The sequence below is a fragment of the Pleurodeles waltl genome, chromosome 10 (genome assembly GCF_031143425.1).
Source record: "Pleurodeles waltl isolate 20211129_DDA chromosome 10, aPleWal1.hap1.20221129, whole genome shotgun sequence".
NCBI lineage: Eukaryota > Metazoa > Chordata > Amphibia > Caudata > Salamandridae > Pleurodeles > Pleurodeles waltl.
In genome coordinates, this window is record NC_090449.1 from 244,739,939 (window position 1) to 244,764,393 (window position 24,455).

Below are 24,455 nucleotides of genomic sequence, written 5' to 3' on the forward strand. Positions count from 1 at the left end.
TAACACCCGGCTCCCCTATAATGACGTATTGATGGAGGCAGTGAAGAAACCCTGGTCATGACTTGCCACTACTCCAGCAATGACCGGATCTGTGGCAAGGAGATATAGGCTACCTTCTAATGACCCAGCCTTTCTCCAAAGAGTAGTAATCCATGCCTCGTCCACCACTAGACTAAACCTGTGTGCCTTTCCTTCTTAAGGCCCGGGTAGAGAATCCAAAACATGAGAGGGTGTAAGCAAACAAATATTTTCTTCTTGGAGTCTACGGCTAAGATCCTTGAATGCCACATGCCATGTTGGCCGGTGCACACACACACGCTGTATGGGATATGACGGCTGTGGTGGTTCCAACCTATCAGACCACCGCAGATCACATTTTGCTGCCATAATTTGTGACAGACAGGATGCAGCACATCAGAAAATAAAAGCTGGACTAAACACCATTGACTCATTACTCAGTCCATAAGCTCTTAAATCTCCCTAAGGTGACATGCTTGACTCTGTTCCTCAGGCTTTTCCGTGGGTATCTAAAATACTATATTGGACCTTCCTTTTTATGGAGAGACACGTTTTGGCTAAAAAGCGGGTGCTGCATTAGAAAGATTTGAGGGTTTAGCTACAAGTAGGTCTTTAGGTCTTCAAGCATCACTGGTAGGTGCTTTTTGCAAAACTACCTTTTTCAAGGTACTGTCACTACAAACCTTGCAATGTTTATTGGCTACCCAGCAACAGCTTAATTCCATTATGCGCCAGCATAGCTGCAGTGGAAAAGGCTATGCCAAACAGCATCAGACCTCCTTTTCTTCCTCCTTGCCAACACTGCCATGGAAGGCACTGTAGTTTGGCGGTGATAGAGGTTACTCATCCTCCCACAACTATTGGGACAATGGGTAATCTCTTTTCTACACACCTGGAATGCTATTCAGACCAGTGGATCTTACTAATTGTACAAAAGGGGTATGCCCGCAGCACCCAAGAATACCTTCCCAACATTCCTTTAAATCAGAAGAACACACAGACATCTTGCAGCAGGAAGTGGCAGTCCTGCTGCAGAAAGGAGCATTGGATATGGTGTCAAAGCAGGAAAAAGGATAGGGGTGCTACTCTTGCAGTTCATAATCCCCCAAAAGTATGGTTGTCTTGATCTGACTCCAGACCTCAGGCACTTGAATCTCTTCATAAACAAGGAGAAATTCAAGATGCTGTCTCTAGCTGATGTCCATCTTGCACTGGATGCATAAGACTAGATGGCATCTTCAGACTTGCAGGATAGCTACTTTCACATCCCAATCCTGCAGTTGTACAAGATGTATCTTGGATTCGTAGTTGGGTCCACTCACTTCCAGTTTGCCGTCCCTCCATTCAGATTTAGTGAGTCTTCACCAAGTTGGTGGAAGTAGCTCATCTCAGGAGGTCGGAAGTTGCTGTGTTTCCTTATCGTGACTGGCTACTGAAAGCTGGTTTGCAGCAAATGGTGTAACACCACTTGCAAAGGAGAGCATCTCTGTTGTTCAACTTAGGGTTTTCTATCAGTGTACCCAGGTATCACCGAGAACCCTCCCTGCACCTCCTGTTCATAGGGGCAGTACTGAATGCCACCATACTCTGAGCATTCCCTCCTCCACAGAGGATTAAGGAAATTCGGAACACAATTCTATTGTTTCAACCAGGTGCTCTTTTTCCAGTCTTGATGGTTCTATGTCTGCTGAGTTTGTTGGCCTCCTGCATTCTCTTGGTCACTTATGCACACTGCCACACGAGGGCTCTCTAAAGACAATTGTTCCAATACAAGCTAGATCTATCAGATTCCATTGTGATCTTCAAGGACACTGCAGTGGTGTTAACCTGATAGGAATAAAAGAGAACCTATTGCTAGGGAGGTCCTTTTATTCCCAAACGACCCCAACCCCCCCAATGCTACACATTGTGTTCCCCACCCATGGCTACGATTGTGACAGATGCTTCCACTTTTGGGTGGGAACTCCACCTTGCAAAAGTGTTGACATTGCACATTCCTGACAGTGATGAAGAGATCGAGGCAGGATGCTAACCATTGCTGGAAGGCACCATTCCCCAGCTTTAGGTGTATCTGCCATTTGTGATCCACCAAGTGTTGTCGGTTGATTATGTCCATCATGTCATTTAAAGATACTGTCAGGTGATGTATGTTCAGAGTAATACCCTGACAACTCAGTTGCAGAAGGGCTGAGCTTGCTGGCACAGGTGCTAGGAACACACCCCACCATGCTTGTGGCAATACTACATGGTGGTGTTTTTGTCCATTATCCATAAGAACCTGCACCAGCCTTCCTTTGATGGTTGGCAGGAGGGTCTTTAACGGCAAGCAAGTAACTCTCAACTCCAGCAAATTTTTGTGGAGGCGGGTCTTTGCCACAGACCAGCGTACTCTGATCTCCATCTCTCCAGGATGGTCTCACCTACCCAGTAGTGACGGATCAGTCACCACAGTCCTATCTGGGTGGGGCAGAAAGGTCTGCCACTTGCCGTAACAGTTGGGCAGTCACCACTGCAGATCCTATGCAGTTTTTCCTTAAACTTGGATGGAATCTGAGCTGTTACTCTCGGGCTGGGACTACAGAGACTTCACTGTGCACTGCAGGGCTCTAATGTGCCATCTGGCATGATTGGCATACAGGATGTCAGTAAGCCAAGAAGCCTCAGAACCATCCTCATTGAGACCTAGCACTCAGATTGAGACATCAAAATCATAGTCTGAATGTCCTGGACTCATTGGTCTGGAGAAAAGGACCAAAAGTGCACATGTCCAGAATGTTTCGGACAAAAGGAAGCGTCTGCAAAGGAGTCAGGTGTGACTTTGGCAGGTTGAGTGAGAACCCCAGCAATTTCAGAAGGCTTGCTGCCATCTGAAAGTGGTTTGCCAATGGCTGTGGTGAGCTTGCCTTCAATAGCTAGCTGTCGTGGTAGTGGAAGACTGCGACTCCAGACCTTTATATATCGGCAGCGACCACAGCATTCACCTTTGTGAACACCTAGGAGCACTGTTGAGGACGAAAAGGAGCACAGTAAAAGGGAACATTTTTATGGCCCAGCTTGAACCACAGTTGGCACATGTGAGCCAGGTGGACAGGGGTGTGAAATCCTGCAGGTCCAACACCACCATCTAGTCTCCAGTATCCAGGACAGAGAGAACCAGGGCCATTGTGAGCATTTTGAATTTGTCCTTTCACAGGAAAACATTGAGAGAGTGAAAATCTATAATAAGATGTCCTTCTTTGGCACGAGGCAGTAGCCAGAATAATATTCTGTCCCCACTTCTGATGCTGGTACCCTCTCTGTGGCTTTTCAGCTATACGGGACTGCACCTCCTGGTGCAAATCAGAGAAATGGCCCTCGGAAGCTGCTCATATGTAGGTGTAGGTGAAAGGGGATGGCAGTGAGTAACCTCATTGGACAATTTTAAGGACTCACATGTTAGATGTTATGCTCTGTCACCACGTATGAAACTGTCTGACACTGCCTCCTGCCAGATGGCAGTGTGGCTCTAAGAGTATATTAAAGATGTTTCGAGGTTGTTGCCAAAGGGTTAGGGGATTCGGACGTATACTGCTCCTGATGGCTTGGTTGTTGCCTATAGGGCCCAATGCCCATGACCTCGAAAGGGGCTGGGAGGCCTGTTGTGAGGGCAGCATTACCTGGTGCTGCCAAAAAGCCAAGCCTGTAATATAGCCTCGAAAAGGGAAAACCTGCTGGGACGATTGCTGACTGGTGCAAAATTCCTAAACAGTGTGCCGTGGCTCGATTTTATTTAAAAAGGCTAATGTGCGGAGTCCGCCTTTTTCCCCAAACAGACTGCAGCCTTCGAATCCTGGACAGTCAGTGGTTTCTAAGCCCAAGCGGATGATGAACGTCATCATGTCCAGCCTTTGTGAATAGTTTTGAGAACTTCGGGTAAGATCTCACCTACCATGTCCCAGAGTGCATGGAAGGAATGTCCTAGGAAGCAGCTGGCTTTAATTGATCTCAAGGTAAGTCTGGCCAATTAAAACGTTTTCTTACCACACCTTTCTATATGTTTTGAATCTGCCAGGAAGAATAGTTGTAAAGGCATTAGGGTTCATTCTGTAGGTGGACTCTCACTACCAATCTCTGAAGAGTTGAATATTGGATAAAAAAAAAATCTGTGTTCCTCCACGCAGTAAGGTGTGATGTCCAACCTTCTTGCATCTTGTAGGTCTAGTTGCCAGTTATCATCATTATATGGTGGGGTAAACTCCCCATCACCCCCATTGTTGACTCCATAGGGCTGACTTTGGTCAGACTCCAAGCAAAAGGTTGGTGCAGTGCATCTGCACGATTGTACGGTAATAATGTTTTGTCAAAATCAGAGGGATTGTGTGTTGGCTGTACCACATCAGGCTCTTGTCATGGCCTCGCTCAAGGTTGAGACGAATTCAGCTCACAGTCATATACTGTGATAGGTTGTGAGAACTCTCTGATGGTACTGGCAGGATAAGTGTCAGAATGGGCCAAAACTGATCTTGGCAATGGAATTGAAGTATGCAATGATGTTGGTGCATGGCATGAACTGGACTCAAGAGGCACTGATGGCCCAGAGGATGGACACACCAGATGGAATTAGAAGAGTGCCGAAGAAATGCAGCATCACCTCTCTAAGGCTTTGACCTGTTGTAATGTCACCGACTGAACCGGAAATTCTTGGTGCATCGGGGCCAAGGTTGGATTGTGCTCTTCGGGTGAACAGAGTGTGACCTACATTCATGGTGACGCCCTTGCACTTTCTTGGAGATTGAGAGTGGCAGGAAGTCACTAACTCATGACTTTGACTGCAAAGACTATCTGCAGATGGAACAAGTTCAGGAGCTGGGGTGGTTCAGCACTCAACTTAGAGCAGGGCTTGTGTGGAGTATTTTGGTGTTTTGCCACATAGAGCGCTTCCTGTAACTAGATCCCTTTTGGATTCATCTGAGTGAAGTCGATGCAGGCCTTAGAGTCGTGTGCCAAACTCAAACACTAGAGACGTACATCGTGGGGATCTGTCCTAGGCATCTGTTTATGAGAGTTCCTACAAAGTTTAAACCCTGTTGTCTTAGGAGGTGACATGTTCTCTTGCACACTGAAAGATTTAAAAAAAGAAAAAATAAGAAAAATCCTCAAGGAATGATGAAAAAGCAGCAGACCCTCCAGATCCATGTCAGAAGGTGTGGAAAGAAAGGAACTGATGTAAGCACGCATGGGTAGCACTTACACGCTGCTCCACCCATCACTTCTGGAGTGAAACTGTATTTACAGGTAAGTAAAATAATGTTTTAATTAAGGGTAGGATAGTAGTACAACAAAGTATTATAATAAGACGAAAAGGTGGGAACAAGGCTAACATTATTTGAAAAGGTTCCTTAAGACAGCGTGTCCAATGTCTGCTTCCGTTCTCTACTCACCAAGCAGGCACTAAATGGCAACCCGCTGTAGCCCATTGATATCTGAGTGTTTAGAGAGTTCAGGTTTGTGCAGCAATAGCAGAGGTTGTCATGGCTGCCAGAAAGATTTTAGGAACTGCACCTGGAATACATGTTCCTGTTTTCAATCACATTCTTTGTGATTGTGAATGGCAAACCTCATTCCTTCACTGACTTGAGTGTGGGCTGAGGCCGAGATTAATGCTAAAAGGCATCTAATAGCGGACAGGCAACAAGGTGCTGGAGGACCTCAGAAACCAACCAGATTCAGTCAGCTAAGAAGACACTGCAGGAAATGTCACATTCCCAATAGCAACGTCAGCAAAATCGATTGATAATGCTAGTATATCCCATTGACGCTGATATTGTGTGAGAAATAATGAGATGATGATTAATGATGTGAACAGAACCGAGGCCGGGTGCTGTTTCCATGCCCAGTTTGCAGACAGAACAAGGAAGTCTATTCTGTTTCTGCTAATCTGGATATGGGTGTATTGTGTCTCATGGTTGGTGGTTGGCCAGAAGGTGGTGGATGGTAGCTAGTTTACAAAACTCCCATCTCTTTCTTGCTCTGTATTTTCCTTAAGTTCGGGTTTTCTCCACTTCTTTTATAAATATGCAGGCACCTCTTTGTTTGCTGTGGACCTGACCAAGACCTGCAGAAAAGAAGTGAAGTATTTTTACCACTGTGTTTGTTGAATGCTGTTTTCATGTGGGTGGGTTTCGTTAATTTGTGTTTTCACATGGATATTTGGTTTGGGTATGCTGGCCTTGAAGGGGTGCTTTTATTGTGGGGTTTTTGTATTGGTTCCTGTGGTCTTCCTTAGCTATCCTTTTTTTCAACAAGCAGGTTCCCTTGACTCACTGTCTGGTCACATTATGGTTTCTTGTAGTCGCTTACATGGCACAGGGTCCTGATTGGGAAGCATTTTAACACCCTTTTGGAAGTCCCAATTGAACCGACAATGGCTGTCCCAAACTTTTATTTAAATATAATTTGTACATGCTGTACTAAGGGCATTTGAGAGCCTGATGTGAAGGCATGGATGTGGGATTTTGTTCCCCTGCTAATACCACATGGTGTAGTTCATTGGCTATTAGTGATTACTGTATGCCATGGAATGTTAGTTTTGGTCGGGACAATGAAATACCATAGGTGAACACCAGTGCAATACTATATGTGAGTGCTTTAATATCTCCATAGCATTTCGACAGACAGTACCGCCATCCAAGTGAAGATGAAAGTTTTTCTATGAGAGATCAGGAGGGCAAATATACTGTACCCAGCACTCCTCCTTTGTGACAAGGGTTTTGACTTGGTTCAGACTTAACGTTCTATTTGGGGGAGGAGTTATTTTTCACCGTTTATGGTTGTATATATGATAAATCAATTCTCTTACCTGCTTGTATCTCCTGGTGTAGAGCAACTAGATATTGACCAGCTTGTTCATGTTGCTTTACGTTGGGGGAGGCAAGTTAGTACACTTTTAATATTGTAGGAGAGGTGTGACTTAAACGATATGGAAGGCTTAACTCTAGATCAGTCTTACCCATTTCTGTTCTTAACGTTCAACGGTAGGACCACCATGGATTCTATAAAATGGCTTAAGGCTAGGCACAGCTTGAGCTTTGGAAAGACACACACCCACTTGATAGGAAGTACTCCTTCCTCATATACAAACTACATGACATTAGATGCATTCCATTTGGATAGAGGCTTTGTGTGTCTGGCTTCAATACTGTAGTATCCTGCCTGATTTAGAGTAGAAACTTTCTGGCTCCCCGACGACCTCATATCAGTGTAATTGCTAGAATAGAAGGTAATGAAAGCTTGGTACACACATAGAAATAAAGATGTGATTTACAGCTCCATGTGCCACCTAGTCATTCAGTGGGTACCAGGCTGTGGGGGACGCTACACCTGGTGACAAGATAGCGGATAAGTAACCCGAAGAAGAAGTGCTCTCCTGGAGAGTTTGCTATGGTCAAAGAAAACTGCTCATGCATGCCACGTGTGCCTTCATCGAAGTGCCAAGTCGACGGTTGGTGTATGTGGAGTCAAATCGCAACTCCAGCTGTTGTGAAGCATGTGACTGGAAAGAGAGCTTCATGGAAAAGTCTATACATCATTGGCCAAGAAACTACGACCAAGATCCTACAAAATGGTACTGCACTGCCACGCACAATAAAGCTATAAATTGTATTGAGCGTTAACCCTGAAGTTGATACAACCAGGCTTTTAAAATGCATTTAAAGACAATTATCAGATACCAAACGCTGAAAGACGGAGATCAACCAGGTGTAAGAGAATGCAAGCTGAAGTGTAAAAAGAATAAAATAGATAACTTACCGAGCCTGATAAGCATTCATTATACCCTTTTGACAGTGGCCCCAAGAGAAGCCTGCAGGGTTGTTCTACCACAGTGATCCATATCTACAGCAGCCAGAATCTAGGCAAACAACTGTTTGACCGAGGGAGCATATCAAGGACGACCCCGAGGCCGGCCCATCACTAGGCCAAGGCCAGGGCATAAATGAAACTGATCCTGGTTTCCATTCAGAAGCAGGGTGGAGCTCCAATCCCGATGTCAGTAAGTTATTCACTGGTCTACAATGCTGCCACCTTCCTGAAACCACCACCATTCAACACCCCCAAAAAGCAAAATATTGGAGGCAGATGGACTGCCTTGATAGACACATTTGAAGATTTCGTTGATGCACTTGAAAAGTCTGATAGGAAGAGTATCAAATATCTCAAAAATCTTGCTAGTGATGGCATGAAAGAGGTCATAAAGAAAATGCCAAGAACTGACAAAGTCATATACGGTCAGATTAAGAATGCATGGAATCTGAAGTTCAATCCAGTGCCAAACCTTGACTGTGAGAGATATATTTTCAGTCAAGAACGTCAAACAGTTAGTGAAACAATCAATGAATTTGTGGAAAGACTTGACACACCCATCAAACACTGTATATGCAATTAATTTTAATGATGAAGCAGCCATGCGGCTTAGTGATCGATGAATGCTTGTCTGATTCATTTAGACAACAAATGCTGAGAGAAACTCTTAGACTTTAACAGGTATTGATGGTTGCCACAGCTGAGGAATGTGCTGAAAGGCAAGCTGCTGACCTGGGAGCCAGAGGTGCCCAGAGTGAATCAGTCATGAATGTGAAAAGTAATTTGAAAAAAAAGACTGAAGGACACAAATTGATGTCTACATGCAAATAATTGTGTTTCAGATGTGGATTTGCGTTTCCACACGAAGAAAAGTGTACCGCCATTGGTCAGATATGCAAGGCTGTGGTAAAGAGAACCATTTTGTAACAATGTGCAGAGCGAAGGAAAAAGTAAGTGCATCATAGATTGAAGGCAAAACAGCCGCCAGAATATTCCAGAAGCATTGTTCGATGCACACCCATATGGCCAAGCGACAACATCAGTTAGAACAAATAGATACTAAGCGAAGTCAATAGTCATCTAAATCATCGTCAAACAGTTCTTCCGCCTCAATAAAAATTGCAATGTCAGAAAAATGTGCACGTCGGACTGGTCACATGTGGGGAGAGAAGTCAGTCAAAGAAAAGTCAACATGTCAAGGAAACAAAATCATACAAACTCTGTCCAAAAATTACACTGAAAATAAATGGATGTTCAGTACCTTTCATTATCAAAAGAGGTGCATCGATAAACATAATGCTTGAAGAAAAGTACAATGAACTGTATCCGTTACCTTCGCTTACGCAGTCAGAAACTAAAGTCTACACTTGGGCTCTGTTGATGCCCATGAAGAGTTGAGGTTCATTTATAGTTAGAGTGAAACATAAGAAAACAAAAGTACATGCACCGATCCATGTGCTTCAGGGTACAGCAGCTAGTCCCTGCTTGCTCAGCTTCAATTCAGCTGCTGACATGGAACTGATTTCAGTGAATTACAACATGAATGCTCATCACGAAATAGAAAGTCAATAGTAATTCAATACCCTTCGTTGTCTCATGGCTTAAGAAAGTTAAAGACTATTAAAAAAATATTTTTTTTTTAAGCGGCATATTAATGAGTATGTTCGTCATGTTCCTCAGAGACAGATGAGTTGCCTTTCATTTACAAGAAGTTGTTAAAAAAGAACTTGAATCATTACATAAGCACAACATTATTGTACATTTCTCTGGTCCAATGCCATGGGTTTCTCTCATAGTAGTAGTGCCTATAAAAGACCATGAAGGAGCTGCTCGCATATGCATAGACTTGCGCCAGGCGAACAAAGCAATTGAACAATAATAACATCAGGACCGAACATTGTGGACATAACGCAGTTGAGTGGTGCCAAGGTCTTTTTTCGATTTGATAAAGGTAATCATCAGTTAAAATTTGAAGAAAGCTGCAGATATATCACAACCTTTTCTAAACATGTTGGTTTTTTAGATACAAGAGACTGTTTTGGTGTGTCATCGCTGCAGAACTTTTTCATGACGTCCTACGACGCATCATACAACCTGTTGTGAATTCAGTAAATTATAGTGAAGAGACATTAGGTTTTGGAGCTACACAGAACCAGACAAAACTGGAACTTTTTGGTCATATCTTTTCTGTTAGGGGTATGACTCCTGATCCTACAAAAGTAGAAGCTTTGACAAATGCTGAATCCCACAAGATGTTTCAATGTTACGTTCTTTTCTTGGAATGGCCAGTTACTCTTCAAGATACATAAAAGACTTTGCCACTGTTAGTGCTCCATTACAAAGTTAATGAAGAAAAATGTTTCTTTTAAAAAGTCACAAGACACTGGAAAATGTTTCAGAAGAATCAAACATGCCTTTGTTAATTCTACAGAGATGACATACTTCATCCCAAAGCTCCATACAGAGATTATAGTTGACGCTAACACAGACAGGTTGGGTATTATACTAGCACAGCATACTGGATGCCCAAAAACTAGATGACATATTGTGGCCTATGGTAGTAGAAGTTTGTCTCAAACAGAACTTGCTTACTCACAGCCAGAGAAGGAAAGTTTGGCTATAGTATGGGCTTGTGAACATTACCATGTATTCCTGTATAAAAAGCCTTTGTGACTGATCATCAAGCTTTGCTGACCATCTTCAGCAATCCTAAAGCCAAGATGTTTCCTCGCATTGAACGATGGGGAATACGATTGCAAGAGTACAATTATACAATTGTGCATCAACCCAGATAGGATCAAAATCCTGCTGACTACCTTTCGACAATGTCTATCCAAGGTCATGGTACTCAATCCAAGACGATTGAGGCCTTTCATTGTCAAGTCCAATACCAGCTGCTATGTCTTTAGCCCAGATTGTCACTGCCACGAGACATGATAGTGACCTGCTGAAGTTAAGACATAATTACACATCAGTCGTGAATCAACTCATTTGACCTCTCAGTAATGAAGGTGAGTATCAAAAATACAAAAATGTTGAGGATGAATTGTCCATAACTCAGGAAGCTGTTATATTGCGAGGATTGAGGCTCTTGATTCCGGAGAGTCTACGGCAAAAGGTTACCGAAGTGGCTTTTGAAGGTCATCGTAGTATTATTGCTACAAAGAGAACGCTCCAAGACAGAGTTTGGTTTCCATACTTACATGAAAGAGTTGAAAAGGAACTTGAGGCCTGCCATACATGCAATTGCCTGTCAACCAGAGTTACTCAACATACTCTGAACATGTCAGAACTCCCTAAACATGCTTGAGAGAGAATAGCCATAGATTTCCTTGGTCCACTTGATAATGGACATCATTTAATGGCAATTATAGATGAATGTTAACGTTTTCCTTTGGTCTAAGATCTTTCATCCACGACACGTGAGAGAATATAAAAAAAACTTGATGGCATCTTTGCAACATGGGGCTTATCTGCAATGTTGCAGTGGCCCACCCTTCAGCAGTAAATAATTTCTGGAGCATCTGAACATAAAGCATAAAAAGATTGCACCCCTTAAGGCCACAGGAAGTTACAAATATCAAACACTTTGTTAAAACTAGCTGATCACAGCCCACTTCTACTCGAGGATTGAGGTGCAGTTGAAGCACTAGTGTACGCTGCAAGGAGCCTTTTATTGCCAGATAAATGGATATTTTGCTATGTATGAAGGACCCACCTACTGACTTCTCACCCGGAATATAGATGGAGGAGTGCTTTCTGGCCATGAGAGGCCTGGAGCAAATCTGCTGTTCATTCTGGAGGTATCTCACATTCAACACTGGTGAGCAACCTGTCTTCTTTCAAGTATAAGGATATGTAGATGTACTTATCTCATTGCCTTACCACCAGGGACTTGACTAAGGTGCTGGAAGCTGGAAGTATCTCCAGGCTGCTTTGGAACAAACTCCCCAATTTTAATTTTAGGCCAAAATGATAGACCACCACTGACTCCTATATTACTTCCAAAATGTGCCAGTCGTACTTCAGTGTCTGTTTTCTAAAAACAGAATTCCCTTGTTACGAGTCTGATGTAGGGTGATGGTAGAAGGCGAAGGGGGGGGGTGAGTCTTTGAAAAATGTCAGCAGCTGCCACCTCATGTGGCTTGATCACTCGTGGCATAGTCTGTATTATTTTGCAGCACTTCTCCAATCCAGTTCATGGCAAGGGATTACAGACCTTGAAGGAGACTCTTCTGTAGAACACAACACGATCCTTACCATATTGAAGGTATTGCTGAATTAGACTGTCCCAGGTTCCACTGTCCTTAAAACTGGGCGAAGACAAGAGCAGAGGTCTCTGCCTGTTCACTTGTGGTCCTCCTTTCAGTTTGCCTCATTTTACTAAAATACCAGAGCAGTTCTGACCTTGTTGGCTCTTAGTATGGTAGGAGGGCAGTTGTCAATGTCAATGCTAAACACTATGTAAACTATGTAGATGCATCCCCCATGTGTGTGTTTTTAACTTGCACAATTCAGCTACTTTCATCAAACTTATCGGATGCCTGCCCAGCTACAAAGGACCACAAATCCTAGAGAAGGACTTGCCACAAAAGAAATAGCTGAGAGCACTGACCTTTTCAATATTAGGTAGAAAGTCCGTAGTCTGCAGCCCTTCTAGGAGCATGTGGCCCATAAAGTCTCTTTCGTGACAGGCGGGACAAATTTGTTCCATCCAAGAAATGTCTAATAAGGCTACTGCCTTATCTTAAAGGTGTGTACCTTGACACCCTTGCTTGCAAAACGTTGTCTCTGTATGACATGGATATTGATAGTTGATTGGGCATGGGATCTAATAGGTGGGCCACTTTTGCGTGCATGGTGCTGAGATCATTAGTTGGCGTCAGAGAATCCATGGTTGCAGCAGTGATGTTGGAGTCCATACTACTTGAGCTGACCAGATATTCTGGTGACATGCTCTTTTGTACAGCTTACTTAATATGTGGTTCAAGGGTGGTTGGGCCAGGACAGTTATTTTAATTGTGTGAGAATGTAGATGTTATCTGAGCAGAGGATTTGGCACACATACTGAGATCTAGATAGTGATGTAGGTTTTACATCCCACCTTTGATGTCGTTAGTTTTGCCCAGTTGTATGTAAGCAAGGAGGTTTGAAGGTGAAACTACATTAATTTGTTGGGAATTCAGTGCAAAGTTACAGCTTATTTATGATATTATATGTATTATTTTTAATTCAAGATACTGAGGTGTTTTCTTTTGCACACATGATGGCATAACCGACGTAGTCACTGATAGGATTCCTGATGCCATATGGGTCACCTGTAACAATATTTTCGTTATACTCTCTTATGATGTCATTGTGTGTCCCATAAGCCATGTTATGTTATGTTAACTGCAGTACATTTTTCAGAGCAAGGGTAAGTTTCATTTGCACTGTCACACTGGTATTTCACTGCATGTGAGAGGTTATACATTTTCACACATTTTTTGTTTAGAAAATAGAATTCTTCAGTTTTATGCCTTCAACACAAATATGGATTTTTAATAAATGATTACTCGTGTCTAAACATAATTCTGATGTGAGCGATCATTGTGCTTACATCTTTGATCTTTTTGCCTTTAGGATGTACTTACAGACCTCTCTGCAGACTGTGAAAACCTGTACACAGAGGGCGTTGAAGGGGACTGTTTCGGACATAAGGTTTCAGTACTTCTTTAACTCTTTATAGTTCTGTTTCATAAAAACTGAAAATCCAAATGCCTTAGAAAAGTCATTATATTTCTGAAATCTACTTTACAAAAGAGTTGGTCATTTCTCCTTTTTAACCTTGTCTTTTTGTGTTTTCATAAACTGATGTAAAATAAAAGTGAGAGTTTTTCACAAAGATAGATCTATGGTATTAAATCTCTGCATGCATCTGATCAGGACATGATAAACTAGGAGGATGTGTAATCACTGCTTCTTCCTAAGGAGTTGTCATATGGAATATGTCAACGATAGATCCGGTAAATGTTCTTTCACCTCAGCACTAAATAGCACTTTTCCTGCATAAGTCATGGAAGCTTTGACACTACCCCATGAACTGATGTGATAACGCCTTAATGTTTATTTGCTTTTCCTGAGCCAAAAATCTAGAGCATCAGCCAGGCAGATGAACTCAAGACGTTTCGACATCTGCATGAAATACTGTTACAAATTGACTGTGAGATGTAAGAAGTAACTTTTGTGCTTTTGACAGGAGTACTTGTTTTGATTATTTTTCAAGTTGCGACTTGGTCTCCATTTCATAAATTTACTTAAGCTGATACTTGGAGTGAGGCTTGTTTTGAGATAACTGTTTTATTGCAGCCTCTGGTTTGATTTCTAAGCTTTTGTGCACCTCAGACCCTCCTGCTGTCAGTGGCATTGCAGTGGGAGTTTTTGTAGATGATGACTCTGTGGAAAAAATATCCAATAGACGAACACAGTAAATACTTTATTTAACTTTTTATGGTGGCTATATCACTCTGCTATATCCTCACTCCACTATATACTCACTCCACTATATACTACACTATATCACTCCACTATAACCTCCACTCCCCTTATGAGAAAGTTTTGTTTTTTAGCTAATGTTTTTTTGAGCGCTATCTCAGTTGGCTCTTATTACTCTGGCATCTATGGAGCAGGGAATTTAGGTGGAGCTGTTGTCACATGAGTTTGTCTTCTTAATGTAGTAATTGAATCAAGTCTGCCTTATGCAATGTGGGTGAACTGCACCTCACTTGAGCTAACGCTGTTCTGGTTTGTGTCCTAGAACCTACCAATGGTTCCTAAAGAGTAGCCTTCATACCACTTTCTTGCATTCCCCAGTTCTTGGGAAGTTTGTCAAACTTCTCACCCACCCTGAGAGAACTCCTCTGGCACACTCTTCAGGCCTTTGTCTTCTGTATCAATCTTATCTTTGTAAACTAAGCTATCTCACTTTATGTGGCAAGTATGATCAAGGTATCTTTTAGGTGGGGTGACATCTGCTGCAGCAACACTGTCTGGCTTGGGACTGTAGGAAGACAAGACACCAAGCCTTCTCTTGACAAAATCCTAAGATCCTGTACACCCTCTCCACATAGATATGTTACTCTCCATTTGCCTCCAGGCAGGAATTGATGTCCCTCCTTTTCAAGCAGTGCCTCATCTTTGTATAACCTTAGATACTGCACATTCTTTTAGCACTAATCATTTGTATAATAATACTTTGTAATTAGTTTTTTTCTTACATAACAATAAAAATCTGCATACATATTGAAATACACACGTAAGCATTGGTATTACCATTTAACCCGATTTTGTTGAAGACGCAATGTTACGTTGTGGTGTAGCAGGACCATATATGAAAATAAGAAGTATAATGTCTGTTATTCAATGTTTACAAGAGATGAGAACGATTAGTGCTCTACAAAGTAAAACTCAAACAACTTTGCCTTTATTTAGAAGGTGAAGCATGTATTCTATCAGCAAGAATTAATACGCACTTTGTCTGGGCATCTGATTCACTTATGGTAAAATACCAGCATTTGCACAATGCGGCGCCAGGCCTAAACTGACATAGGAGATGCAGCAGCAGTGCAAACACATATCAAGAGGAACGTTTAGAACATGGGAGAAGTGGGAGTAGGGTGCCCAAAGGGAGAGAGACATACCCCATCGAAAATGACTAGTTGGAAGCAGGAGGCTGCAAACTTCTGGATAGAGGCAGGGCAGGCACAGAGGTTGGAGAAAACTAAAAAGCATACTTGGAAAGCAGTGTAAATTCATAGGGCACACAGGAAGAGTGGGAGAAACAGTGGTACATATGAGGAAGAAACAGGGGAGCGATCGCACAAAAACATGGGGGCGCTGCTGAGACTATCCGCCTGTTTATCTGGGGCATCAGAGAGTTATTTTGGCCCTATGCAGTAGTCCTTGAGACTGCAGTTATTGAACTCACCATAGCTAAGTAACTGTTGAAAAGGAATGCAGAAGTTTAGCACGTTTTTGTTTTACTCAAGACAATAGAACATCTTCGTTTTATGCGAGACAAGGAGAAGAACTCTGATATTGTCTCCCATTTATTTTCTATTGGTGTTTTATGAGAAACGTGTATATTTGAAAACTGAATTCTTTACTCGTGTATTGATATCAAAATTCTGTGTTACAGGGCATAGCCCAAGCTGCAAGTTACATATACAGAAGATTAAAAAATGATGGAATATTAAACCAAGCATTTGCAGTCGCTCCTGTACGTATTTTACATTGTTAATCACACATAGATTAAAATGGATTTTTAAAAGAGAATGTTCTGATTATTCTTTCTTGTTTTTAAACTTTAGGAATACAAACTTGTAATAGTTGGCCATAGCTTGGGAGCTGGAGCTGCTGCAATATTGTCTATAATGCTTAAGAATGACTTTCCAACACTGCAGTGCTATGCCTTTTCGCCCCCTGGAGGTTTACTAAGGTACAGAAGAGAACATTGCATAGCAACATTCTTTTTTGTGTATCTGTACTGTGAAGTGCTATATAAAGCACAGGTTATTGTATTGGGATGTTTCTGCCCTCCCTAAAAACCAGTAAGGGTCATCAACTTTTCATATGCCTTGGTCCTATATACAGTCCCTACCTAACACCACCTTCCTGTGCTGTAGCCTTCATATTGTATGTCTTATCATGATATTATAGTGTTTTATTAAAGGTGTAGTATAGCTGTAAGGAGCATATTTCAGTATCGGTGACAAACCTTCAGATTTTAATCGAGCAGCCGTGTAAAGAAGAGGAAATAAATCAGTTATACGTGTTTCACTGGAGATCATGATAATTTTACCTTGATTTTAAAGAAAATATATATTTTTACCTCTCTGAAGCACAACTATTGTCTAAAAAGGTGTCCTGGTGCTCTTAACGGACAAATCGCAAACTCAGCTATGCAAGGGGAATCTGAAAAGCCATGTTTTCAGGGTTCTCTGAAATGGTAAGTGATCCTTGATGGAATGAAGGCTGCACAAAAGATTGTTCTATCGGTGACAAGCCTGAATAGAAAAGATCTTCCTCCTGATCAAAACTGCTTGAATTTAGAAAGATTAAGCAGGTTCGTGCTGAGAGAAATCAGAGGGCATATCGAATGGTAGTGACTGAATTTATTTTGAAGATAGCTTTGTGCACAATGCAAAGCGATTTTAAGATAATCCTTTTTGGCACAGGAAGTCAGTGCAGTGTATGGAAGTCCTTGGTAGCTCACCTAAATGTGTTTGCATAAACCATATAAAGACCACCAAAAGCTGTGAGAAACTCTTGAGCTTCTCTCACTGTTAAGCTAAAATCTTGACATTATGGGAAACTTCAGTTTGTTCATTGTTTCTAAAGTGGCAATTAGGTTTGGTGTTTTGCTCATTTGTGTCGCCCCTCTTCTCTTGCTTGCCTGGAAGTTCTTGTATGTCATAACAGAACTTCCAGGAGATGATCTCAGTGGCATATGTGGCAACTAGTGACCTATTCTACTTTGCAGGTGATGATTAGTCTTGGTGACTCCTGGGTTAATAATAAGGTTTTGATGTATCTTCTCTTCTGGTGGTGATTTTCTGTCTGGCCCTGAGTCAGAGACACTGTTTCTTTGGTGGAACCCATCTGCAAACAGAAAGTGGTCTTCCCTGCTGGTGTTTGCAGAAGTACTGGATGAAGAGGAACATTTACAAACAGATGAACAGAAGTAAAAGTAGCCAAAAGATGATCATTAGATTATACAAAGAGTCTGGAAATTCAGTTTCAGTAATGGTCACAAATGTACTGTGCCTATTGAGCTTAAATGCGTAGCCTCTCTCTTCACATCTAAGGAAACATCTCCTGTTCGACCCAATCCTTTGCAGAGATCTAAAGCCTTTTACTGAGATTCTTCTTATTACTAAAGAGGAACTGCCGAAACAACAGGATCCAGAATACATAATGTCAAAAAGATCCGGAATCACGCAACAACACTGAACCTGAAGTTGTCACGTCGGCTCTTTTGACTTATGATAGAGCAAATAATTACATTTAAAATACTGTGCACCATCTGCAAAGCCTTCGAATAAGGAGATGTGGTTGACGTTAGAAACACACTAATTATTATGTTCTTTTCTTTGCCCCAACCTGTTATCTGGCAATCCCAAATCTATCAGCCATCCCCAGTTGAAGTGCCAGAGCACCAAGATAAACCCTTTGTGTGATGCAAGGCTCCCATTCCGAAACACCCTGAGCTCTTATTCTCAGCCTAACATCTAGTCAACCTGGTCCCTCTTCCCCCTCAGCAGCCCATAAAAAAAGACCTGATGTTAGTACCTGAGCAGCAGAGCCATCCTTGACGGGGCTTCAATACTAGGAATATGTGGCCCATGCAGAAGAAGTCTCACACTCATCAGTGTTTCTATGTGGCCATCAGGAGGCATGTTGGAGCTTTACAAGACATTTAAATAAATATGATTCACTTTTGAAATAAGTCTGTCAGAGCCAGAATTACTGATGTGATGCATTGTCGCAGTGAAGGGTGAGGAATAACATCTGTCATGTTCTGTATGTTTTGATTAATGTTTAGCACACCTGTGATGAAACTGAGGAAGATGCTATTAGTTAAGTTACCTGGAAATGATGACATTGTCCACAGTATGACCACTGCCAAAATTTGGGAATAGAAATTACAGTCAGTGGATACGATCTGTTTCTAACCACTCAGAATCCTTGTGAGACTAGAGCAACATGTTTTCATGGGGTTCATAACCTTGGCTAATGGGCTAGATATGCTGGCCAATGGATGTTCGATGGTTATATCTCATACTGGAAGATCGAAGGGGTAATTAAAGTTTGATATTTCATTCCTGTACCTTTTACAAGGCGGTTTTACTTTATTGTAAATATTTGAGCCTGTCCTAGTGATACGTTGTTTTATCATTTTTCGACTTTCCTAAAATTGAATGTTGATAATGTGTTGTATCTTTGGAAAAAATACATGCATCTTTTTTCCCCTAGCAAAGCTCTGGCTGATTACTCAAAGAAGTTTATTGTGTCTATAATAGTTGGAAAAGATCTTGTTCCAAGGTAAGAAATGCTGCCTCACAATTGCAATGCCTTGTTTTATGATTAGTTTTGTACAGAACAGACCAAGAAAGCATACACTAATTTCTATATCTTAACCAGGTTAAGTATGCCTAATATGGAAGATCTGAAGACTAGAATAATAAGAATGGTTGCCAATTGTAATAAGCCTAAGGTAAGGCAATTATATTTGTCTAGTAAATTGCCCTCTCCGTCCCAAACATATTCCATCTCTTTCAATGGTGGAGGTAATAAAAAAAGCATTTTCTACTTAATTTCCGGGGTAAGACTCTATTAAAGAAGATTGGTTTATTTCACTGTAGGAGCTCTGATGTTTCTGAGATGCTGATTGTTTTCTGTGTTTTAGGAAAGTCGCTGCTGCATTTGATGATCGTGATACCCGCAAAATTAATTCAGGGTTGTGCTGATGCTTTCCACTAGATGATTTTTCTGTGCTGCAGAGAAAGGTCTATTCCACAAATAAGGAAATAAGGTTATGCATTCCAGCAGCACAGAGGCATTTATAAAGTAAAGGTTGGCCTATCTTTATTGGCGAATTGACCATGGCTCAGTTAGTTTATAGTGAAACCCAGGTCAGATTTTGATAGAAGAATGAACGAATATTTTGAGGGTTGTTCTGGCATGTCACCTCAGTCAGGTCCAGTGGTCAATCACTCTGATTTAGGAAAATAGGCCATAACCTCCCCTCGTAAATTATTTATGGTATCACTGTGTGAATCAATCCACAGAAAAGGCTTACTCTCTTTATATCCTATATTGAAGTTGTCTGTAAAATCTGTTTATAGACATTGACCAGATTATACAGTCTAATCAAATAGGTACTAAATAGTGTCCTCAAAACGAGGTATGGGTGTACTTTGCATTATTTGACACTCCTTTTGAAAAGCAAGTTGTCCTTGAAAACATTTGTCAAGGGGCCTTCTTTGTTTAATGTACTTTGTAAATACTTTCTCATTGAATCCATGTGTTTGGTAATTCCACTATTCATGTTTCTATATAAATACATCACTTACAACACACACACTCTGTTTCCCCCGATCAGTTGAAGAGAGTTCATGATTATGATCCAAAACCTACATATCACTGAAATTCAATAAGTATGGTAAACAATGCAATCCAAACTTCCCCACCCAGTGCACAGCTTTAGAACCCTAAGACGATTTATTGGATGATATAACATCTCCATTCACATTATTAATTACTGAAGGAGCGCCTACACCTTCCATTAGGCTCAACCGTGGGCTGTATCCAAGGGGAAGAACTGACCTTACATATGCACTATAGTGAATGTAAAATGTTACTGAGACCACAGACCATTTATTTTGATAGGACCCAGTGGGTTATGGGTACAGGGCTTATCCTTCGAACAGACCTTGCACTCAACACTCTTGGCCATCAGTTTACTGGGAATGGGTCAAATACAAAGTGCACTCAGCAATTCTATTCCAAACACCCCTTTGGTAACATCAGACTATATAAGGGAAGTTTTCTCTGAGTGTTGTGGCGCTTACTGCCTAAATTCACTATACACTAGTCTGAGTGGTGCTCTACTAAGGTGAATACCTCCAAAAAGACCCTATACACCATCAAAAAATAGGTTTTTCTTTGCTGAGAACATATAACATTACTCATAGGCACTCAATCAACTAGTACAATTATCAAAAAACATGTTAAACCTGTATTCTTTCTATACATAACCTCACAAAATATTATAACATTGAAATTGAGTCACTAAATACGCAGTTATGAATCCAAATTGTCTATTCAATTAATAGCTCAAAATTTATTGTATAGTTTTATATAGTACAAGTATGTCCAAGCAATAGTCTTCTTGAGCCTTATAGTGTAGATCCAGATATCAATCAATCAATCTCCATCCACGTTACAACAGTAATTTCATGTCCATTGAAAATAATGTTCCACGTGACACAAGCTGACAGTTAAACATCCATTGGCTTATCTATTCCAAGTAACAACAGCCAACACGTATTTTGTGAGGAAAATTTCCCTTTTGACTTCATCAGAGCTACAATAACGTACACCACAAAATATTAATTAAAATGGCTCTTCACTTTCGTTCACATTACAGTGACCATGTGGTGTTATGTGGGTGACAATCCAATGCTTTTCAAAACACACTAAGTCCATATTAAATAACAGGGATGTGGAATTCCTATCGCCCGACGCCCGGGACATCTTGTTTGGGGTCAAGGGCAACAAGTTTTTATGTTTACTTTGTCCTTGGGACAAGTAGGCCCAACCCCCTGCAGCACGAACCCTTTGGCTGCCTGTTTACAGAGAGTGGAACTCTCTGCAGTTGAGGTAATGTGTTTCCAAAAGATAATGCTGTTCGAACTTGTATTTATGGTTCATTATTTGAAAGCCTTCATTATTAGGGTGCGTGCTGTAAATAAATGTTTTAAGGTCACACTTCACTACTGACGTTGGTTCCAGTACAAAAAAAAAAAAAAAAAAAAAACGTGTACACACGTTTGAAAAGTTTAGGCTAAGAGGCTAAGTATAATGCTCCCAGAATGCTCTCTGATTATATGCAAATGAAGTGTCATTTAGTAAAATGTGTTGATGCATACTAGTATTTCCCAAAAATATTTCTAATGGAAAATCAGTGTAACCATTTTCAACACGATTATGGGAAGCATGAAAATAAACTAACACGGACAAAGCCAACTGATCTGACATATTTTTATAAGTCTTTTAGTTTCATCAATGCGTGTCTTGTTTTGACATGGCTTTTGTAACACTTTATTGTTGTGGGAGCTACCAGGCCCTCAACATTGTAACAAACATTGGCAAACCCCCCCCAAAATGTTTTTGAACTCTTAAAGCACACGTTGCCACCAGCGGCATAACAAAGGCCCCGCAGCTGCCCTCCAGGGGGCCCCTTCAGCACAGCACCTGCCCCGAGTGAGTCTGGAGAGGGGGCTCCTCCATGTTCTTTGCAAAGGGGCACCCTCCAGTTTCGTTACGTCACTGATTGCCACTGTAGTTCCTGACACTGAACAAAACTATTTTGTGTGGCAATATGATCCTTGTGGAAGAGCAGAATGCGATCACTCACAGTAAAGCCAGCCGAAAGAGAGAGAAATAGAAGTTTAATAAAAACAAAATGTCTTTGTTAACACCAGACCTAATTAGGGACCAAGACCCACATGTAGGTAGCTTTTTGCATGTCGCAAACAGCGACTTTCGCTGTTTGCGAAGTGCAAAAAGCACATTGCGATGCACAAACCCAGTTTTGCGATTCAGTAACCTGGTTACCGAATCACAAAACGGGTTTGCGACTCGCAATTAGTAAGGGGTGTTCCCTTCCTAATTGCAACTCGCAGTGCAATGTAGGATTGTTTTGTGACCACGAACGCGGGCGCAAACCAATCGCAGTTTGCACCCATTTCAAATGGGTGCTAACACTTTTGCAAAAGGGAAGGGATCCCCATGGGACCCCTTCCCCCATTGTGAATGTCACTGTAAACATTTTTTCAGAGCAGGCAGTGGTCCTGCGGACCACTGCCTGCTCTGAAAAAATTAAACGAAAACGTTTAATTTTTCGTTTTTGTTATGCATCTCGTTTTCCTTTAAGGAAAACGGGCTGCATTACAAAAAAAACAAAAAAACCTGCTTTATTGAAAAGCAGTCACAGACATGGTGGTCTGCTGTCTCCAGCAGGCCACCATTCGCGAGGGGGGTCGCAAATTGCGACCCACCTCATGATTATTCATGATGTGGGCATTTGCGAAGCCCTTGCGAATCACAGATGGTGTCAAGGACACCATCCTACATTCTGATTTGAGACTCGCAATTTGCAGGTCACAAATCTGAACCTACCTACTTGTGGCCCCAAATTCTTAAAGAAAGTCACAAAAGTGCACCCATGGTATATGTCGTACCCCTATAAAATATTTGTGAACTGTATTTTAGCATGGGTAAATACGATGTGTAGATTTGCTCATGTGAAAATCTATTGAGCATTTGCAAGTTCATTTTCCCTCCAGCCACTTTCTTCCCAACCCTGGAAGAAGTTCTAATTCTGCCATTGTCAGGAGTAAATGTCCAACCTTTCTTATTATGGGAAAATATTAGAGAGAAGCTGGTAAAAATCTTTAAAACATGCAGGTTAGTAGGTTTGCAGACTCAAAGGCATTCCAGCCCTGGAACTATTGCTTACTGCTTCCTCCAGCCCCAGTATGCAGATCTGCAGAAAGGTGGCAAAATAAGGAAATTGCTACAGTAGGGATTGAAACTCCAAGTATTCAAGCCCTACTATGGTAGTAGCCCTGGCATAATCAGAGAGGCTATTAATTGCTGCCATAATTTGTCGCCACACTACATGGCACCAAAGGGACAAGTAGATCTTTTTACAGGACAAGTAGATTTGAGAAGCAACCTGTCCCCTGGACAAGTAGATATTTTAATAAATTCCACACCCCTGAAATAATAATTTATCTTAAATAATACTATCTTTAAAGGAATGTGATGCTCGGTACCATAATAGGTGCGTAACTATAACTCCATATTATTACAAAACATAGTGATAAAGTTCAACAGTGTCACAAAATAAGAAATACAAATTCCCCTCTAAAGACATGCATACACCAGTGAGTAAGTCATATTAAAAATTACTGACCTTCAAATAAATGAAATCTTCATATCCCAGTGTAGAACAAATTTTACAAATAATTCTTGGTTCACGACAGATAAGCCCCCAAATCCGGGCAAAGAGTCTGCTCACTATATCTATAACACCAAATACTAAATCTAATTAGTATATATATTCCTATATCTGAATTTCTATTTAATCGCCCAATATAAATGAACCAAAGGAAGCCTATAGAAACCAATTATCAAAAACTGTATATCACCAAACATCATCTGCTAAGTGCAGTTTCTCTATTGTCCTTGTATTAATGAAAAGAATACTAATATTCTAAATACTCTAGTGATTACAAACCCTCTCAACATTATCGTTGGTTAGAAAATTAATGTCCTCAGGTAGTTATGTAAATACTAGCTCATCACACTGCCAGTAGAACTTTCAGCAACACTCTAAAATTTAAAACGATGCTCGGAGAGTAAACCGGTAGCCTAATCTATAATAAGCATCTGCACCGTCTCTAAAATTTAAGCATACACTAAAATACAGCTTACTTTCAACTTTTTTAGCCGTGAGCAATCTTATTCCGCATTTTACACGCGAGTACGCTCTAAATAAACAGATGCAGCGGGCGTTCGCTGTTTAAATAAATTAGTGACGCGAGTGTCACGTACACTCGATTACACACTAGTTCAAGTCCTCGATTGATTTCCTCAGCTCTCTGTAGTACATAGAGATAGAAAGAGGACTATTACAATCAATTGCATACTAGTTTCAATCCTACATCGATTTTTTTTCTCCCCTGGAACTCACAGAGATAAAAAGGGGACTGAATTGCCATGTTATAATTGAGTAAATAGTAAAGTATACTTACCAGCAACACCAATGA

General features: G+C 41.2%; 1 protein-coding gene across 1 annotated transcript in view; it reads left to right on the plus strand.

Moving 5' to 3' along the window:
* Positions 1-24,455, plus strand: part of DAGLB (diacylglycerol lipase beta) — a 154,740-nt gene that overhangs the window by 91,239 nt on the left and 39,046 nt on the right. The window contains exons 9-13 of the mRNA XM_069210317.1: positions 13,480-13,557; positions 16,034-16,114; positions 16,206-16,333; positions 18,871-18,939; positions 19,039-19,111. Coding sequence (XP_069066418.1) covers positions 13,480-13,557; positions 16,034-16,114; positions 16,206-16,333; positions 18,871-18,939; positions 19,039-19,111 — 429 coding nt within the window. The remainder of the gene's footprint in view (positions 1-13,479; positions 13,558-16,033; positions 16,115-16,205; positions 16,334-18,870; positions 18,940-19,038; positions 19,112-24,455) is intronic.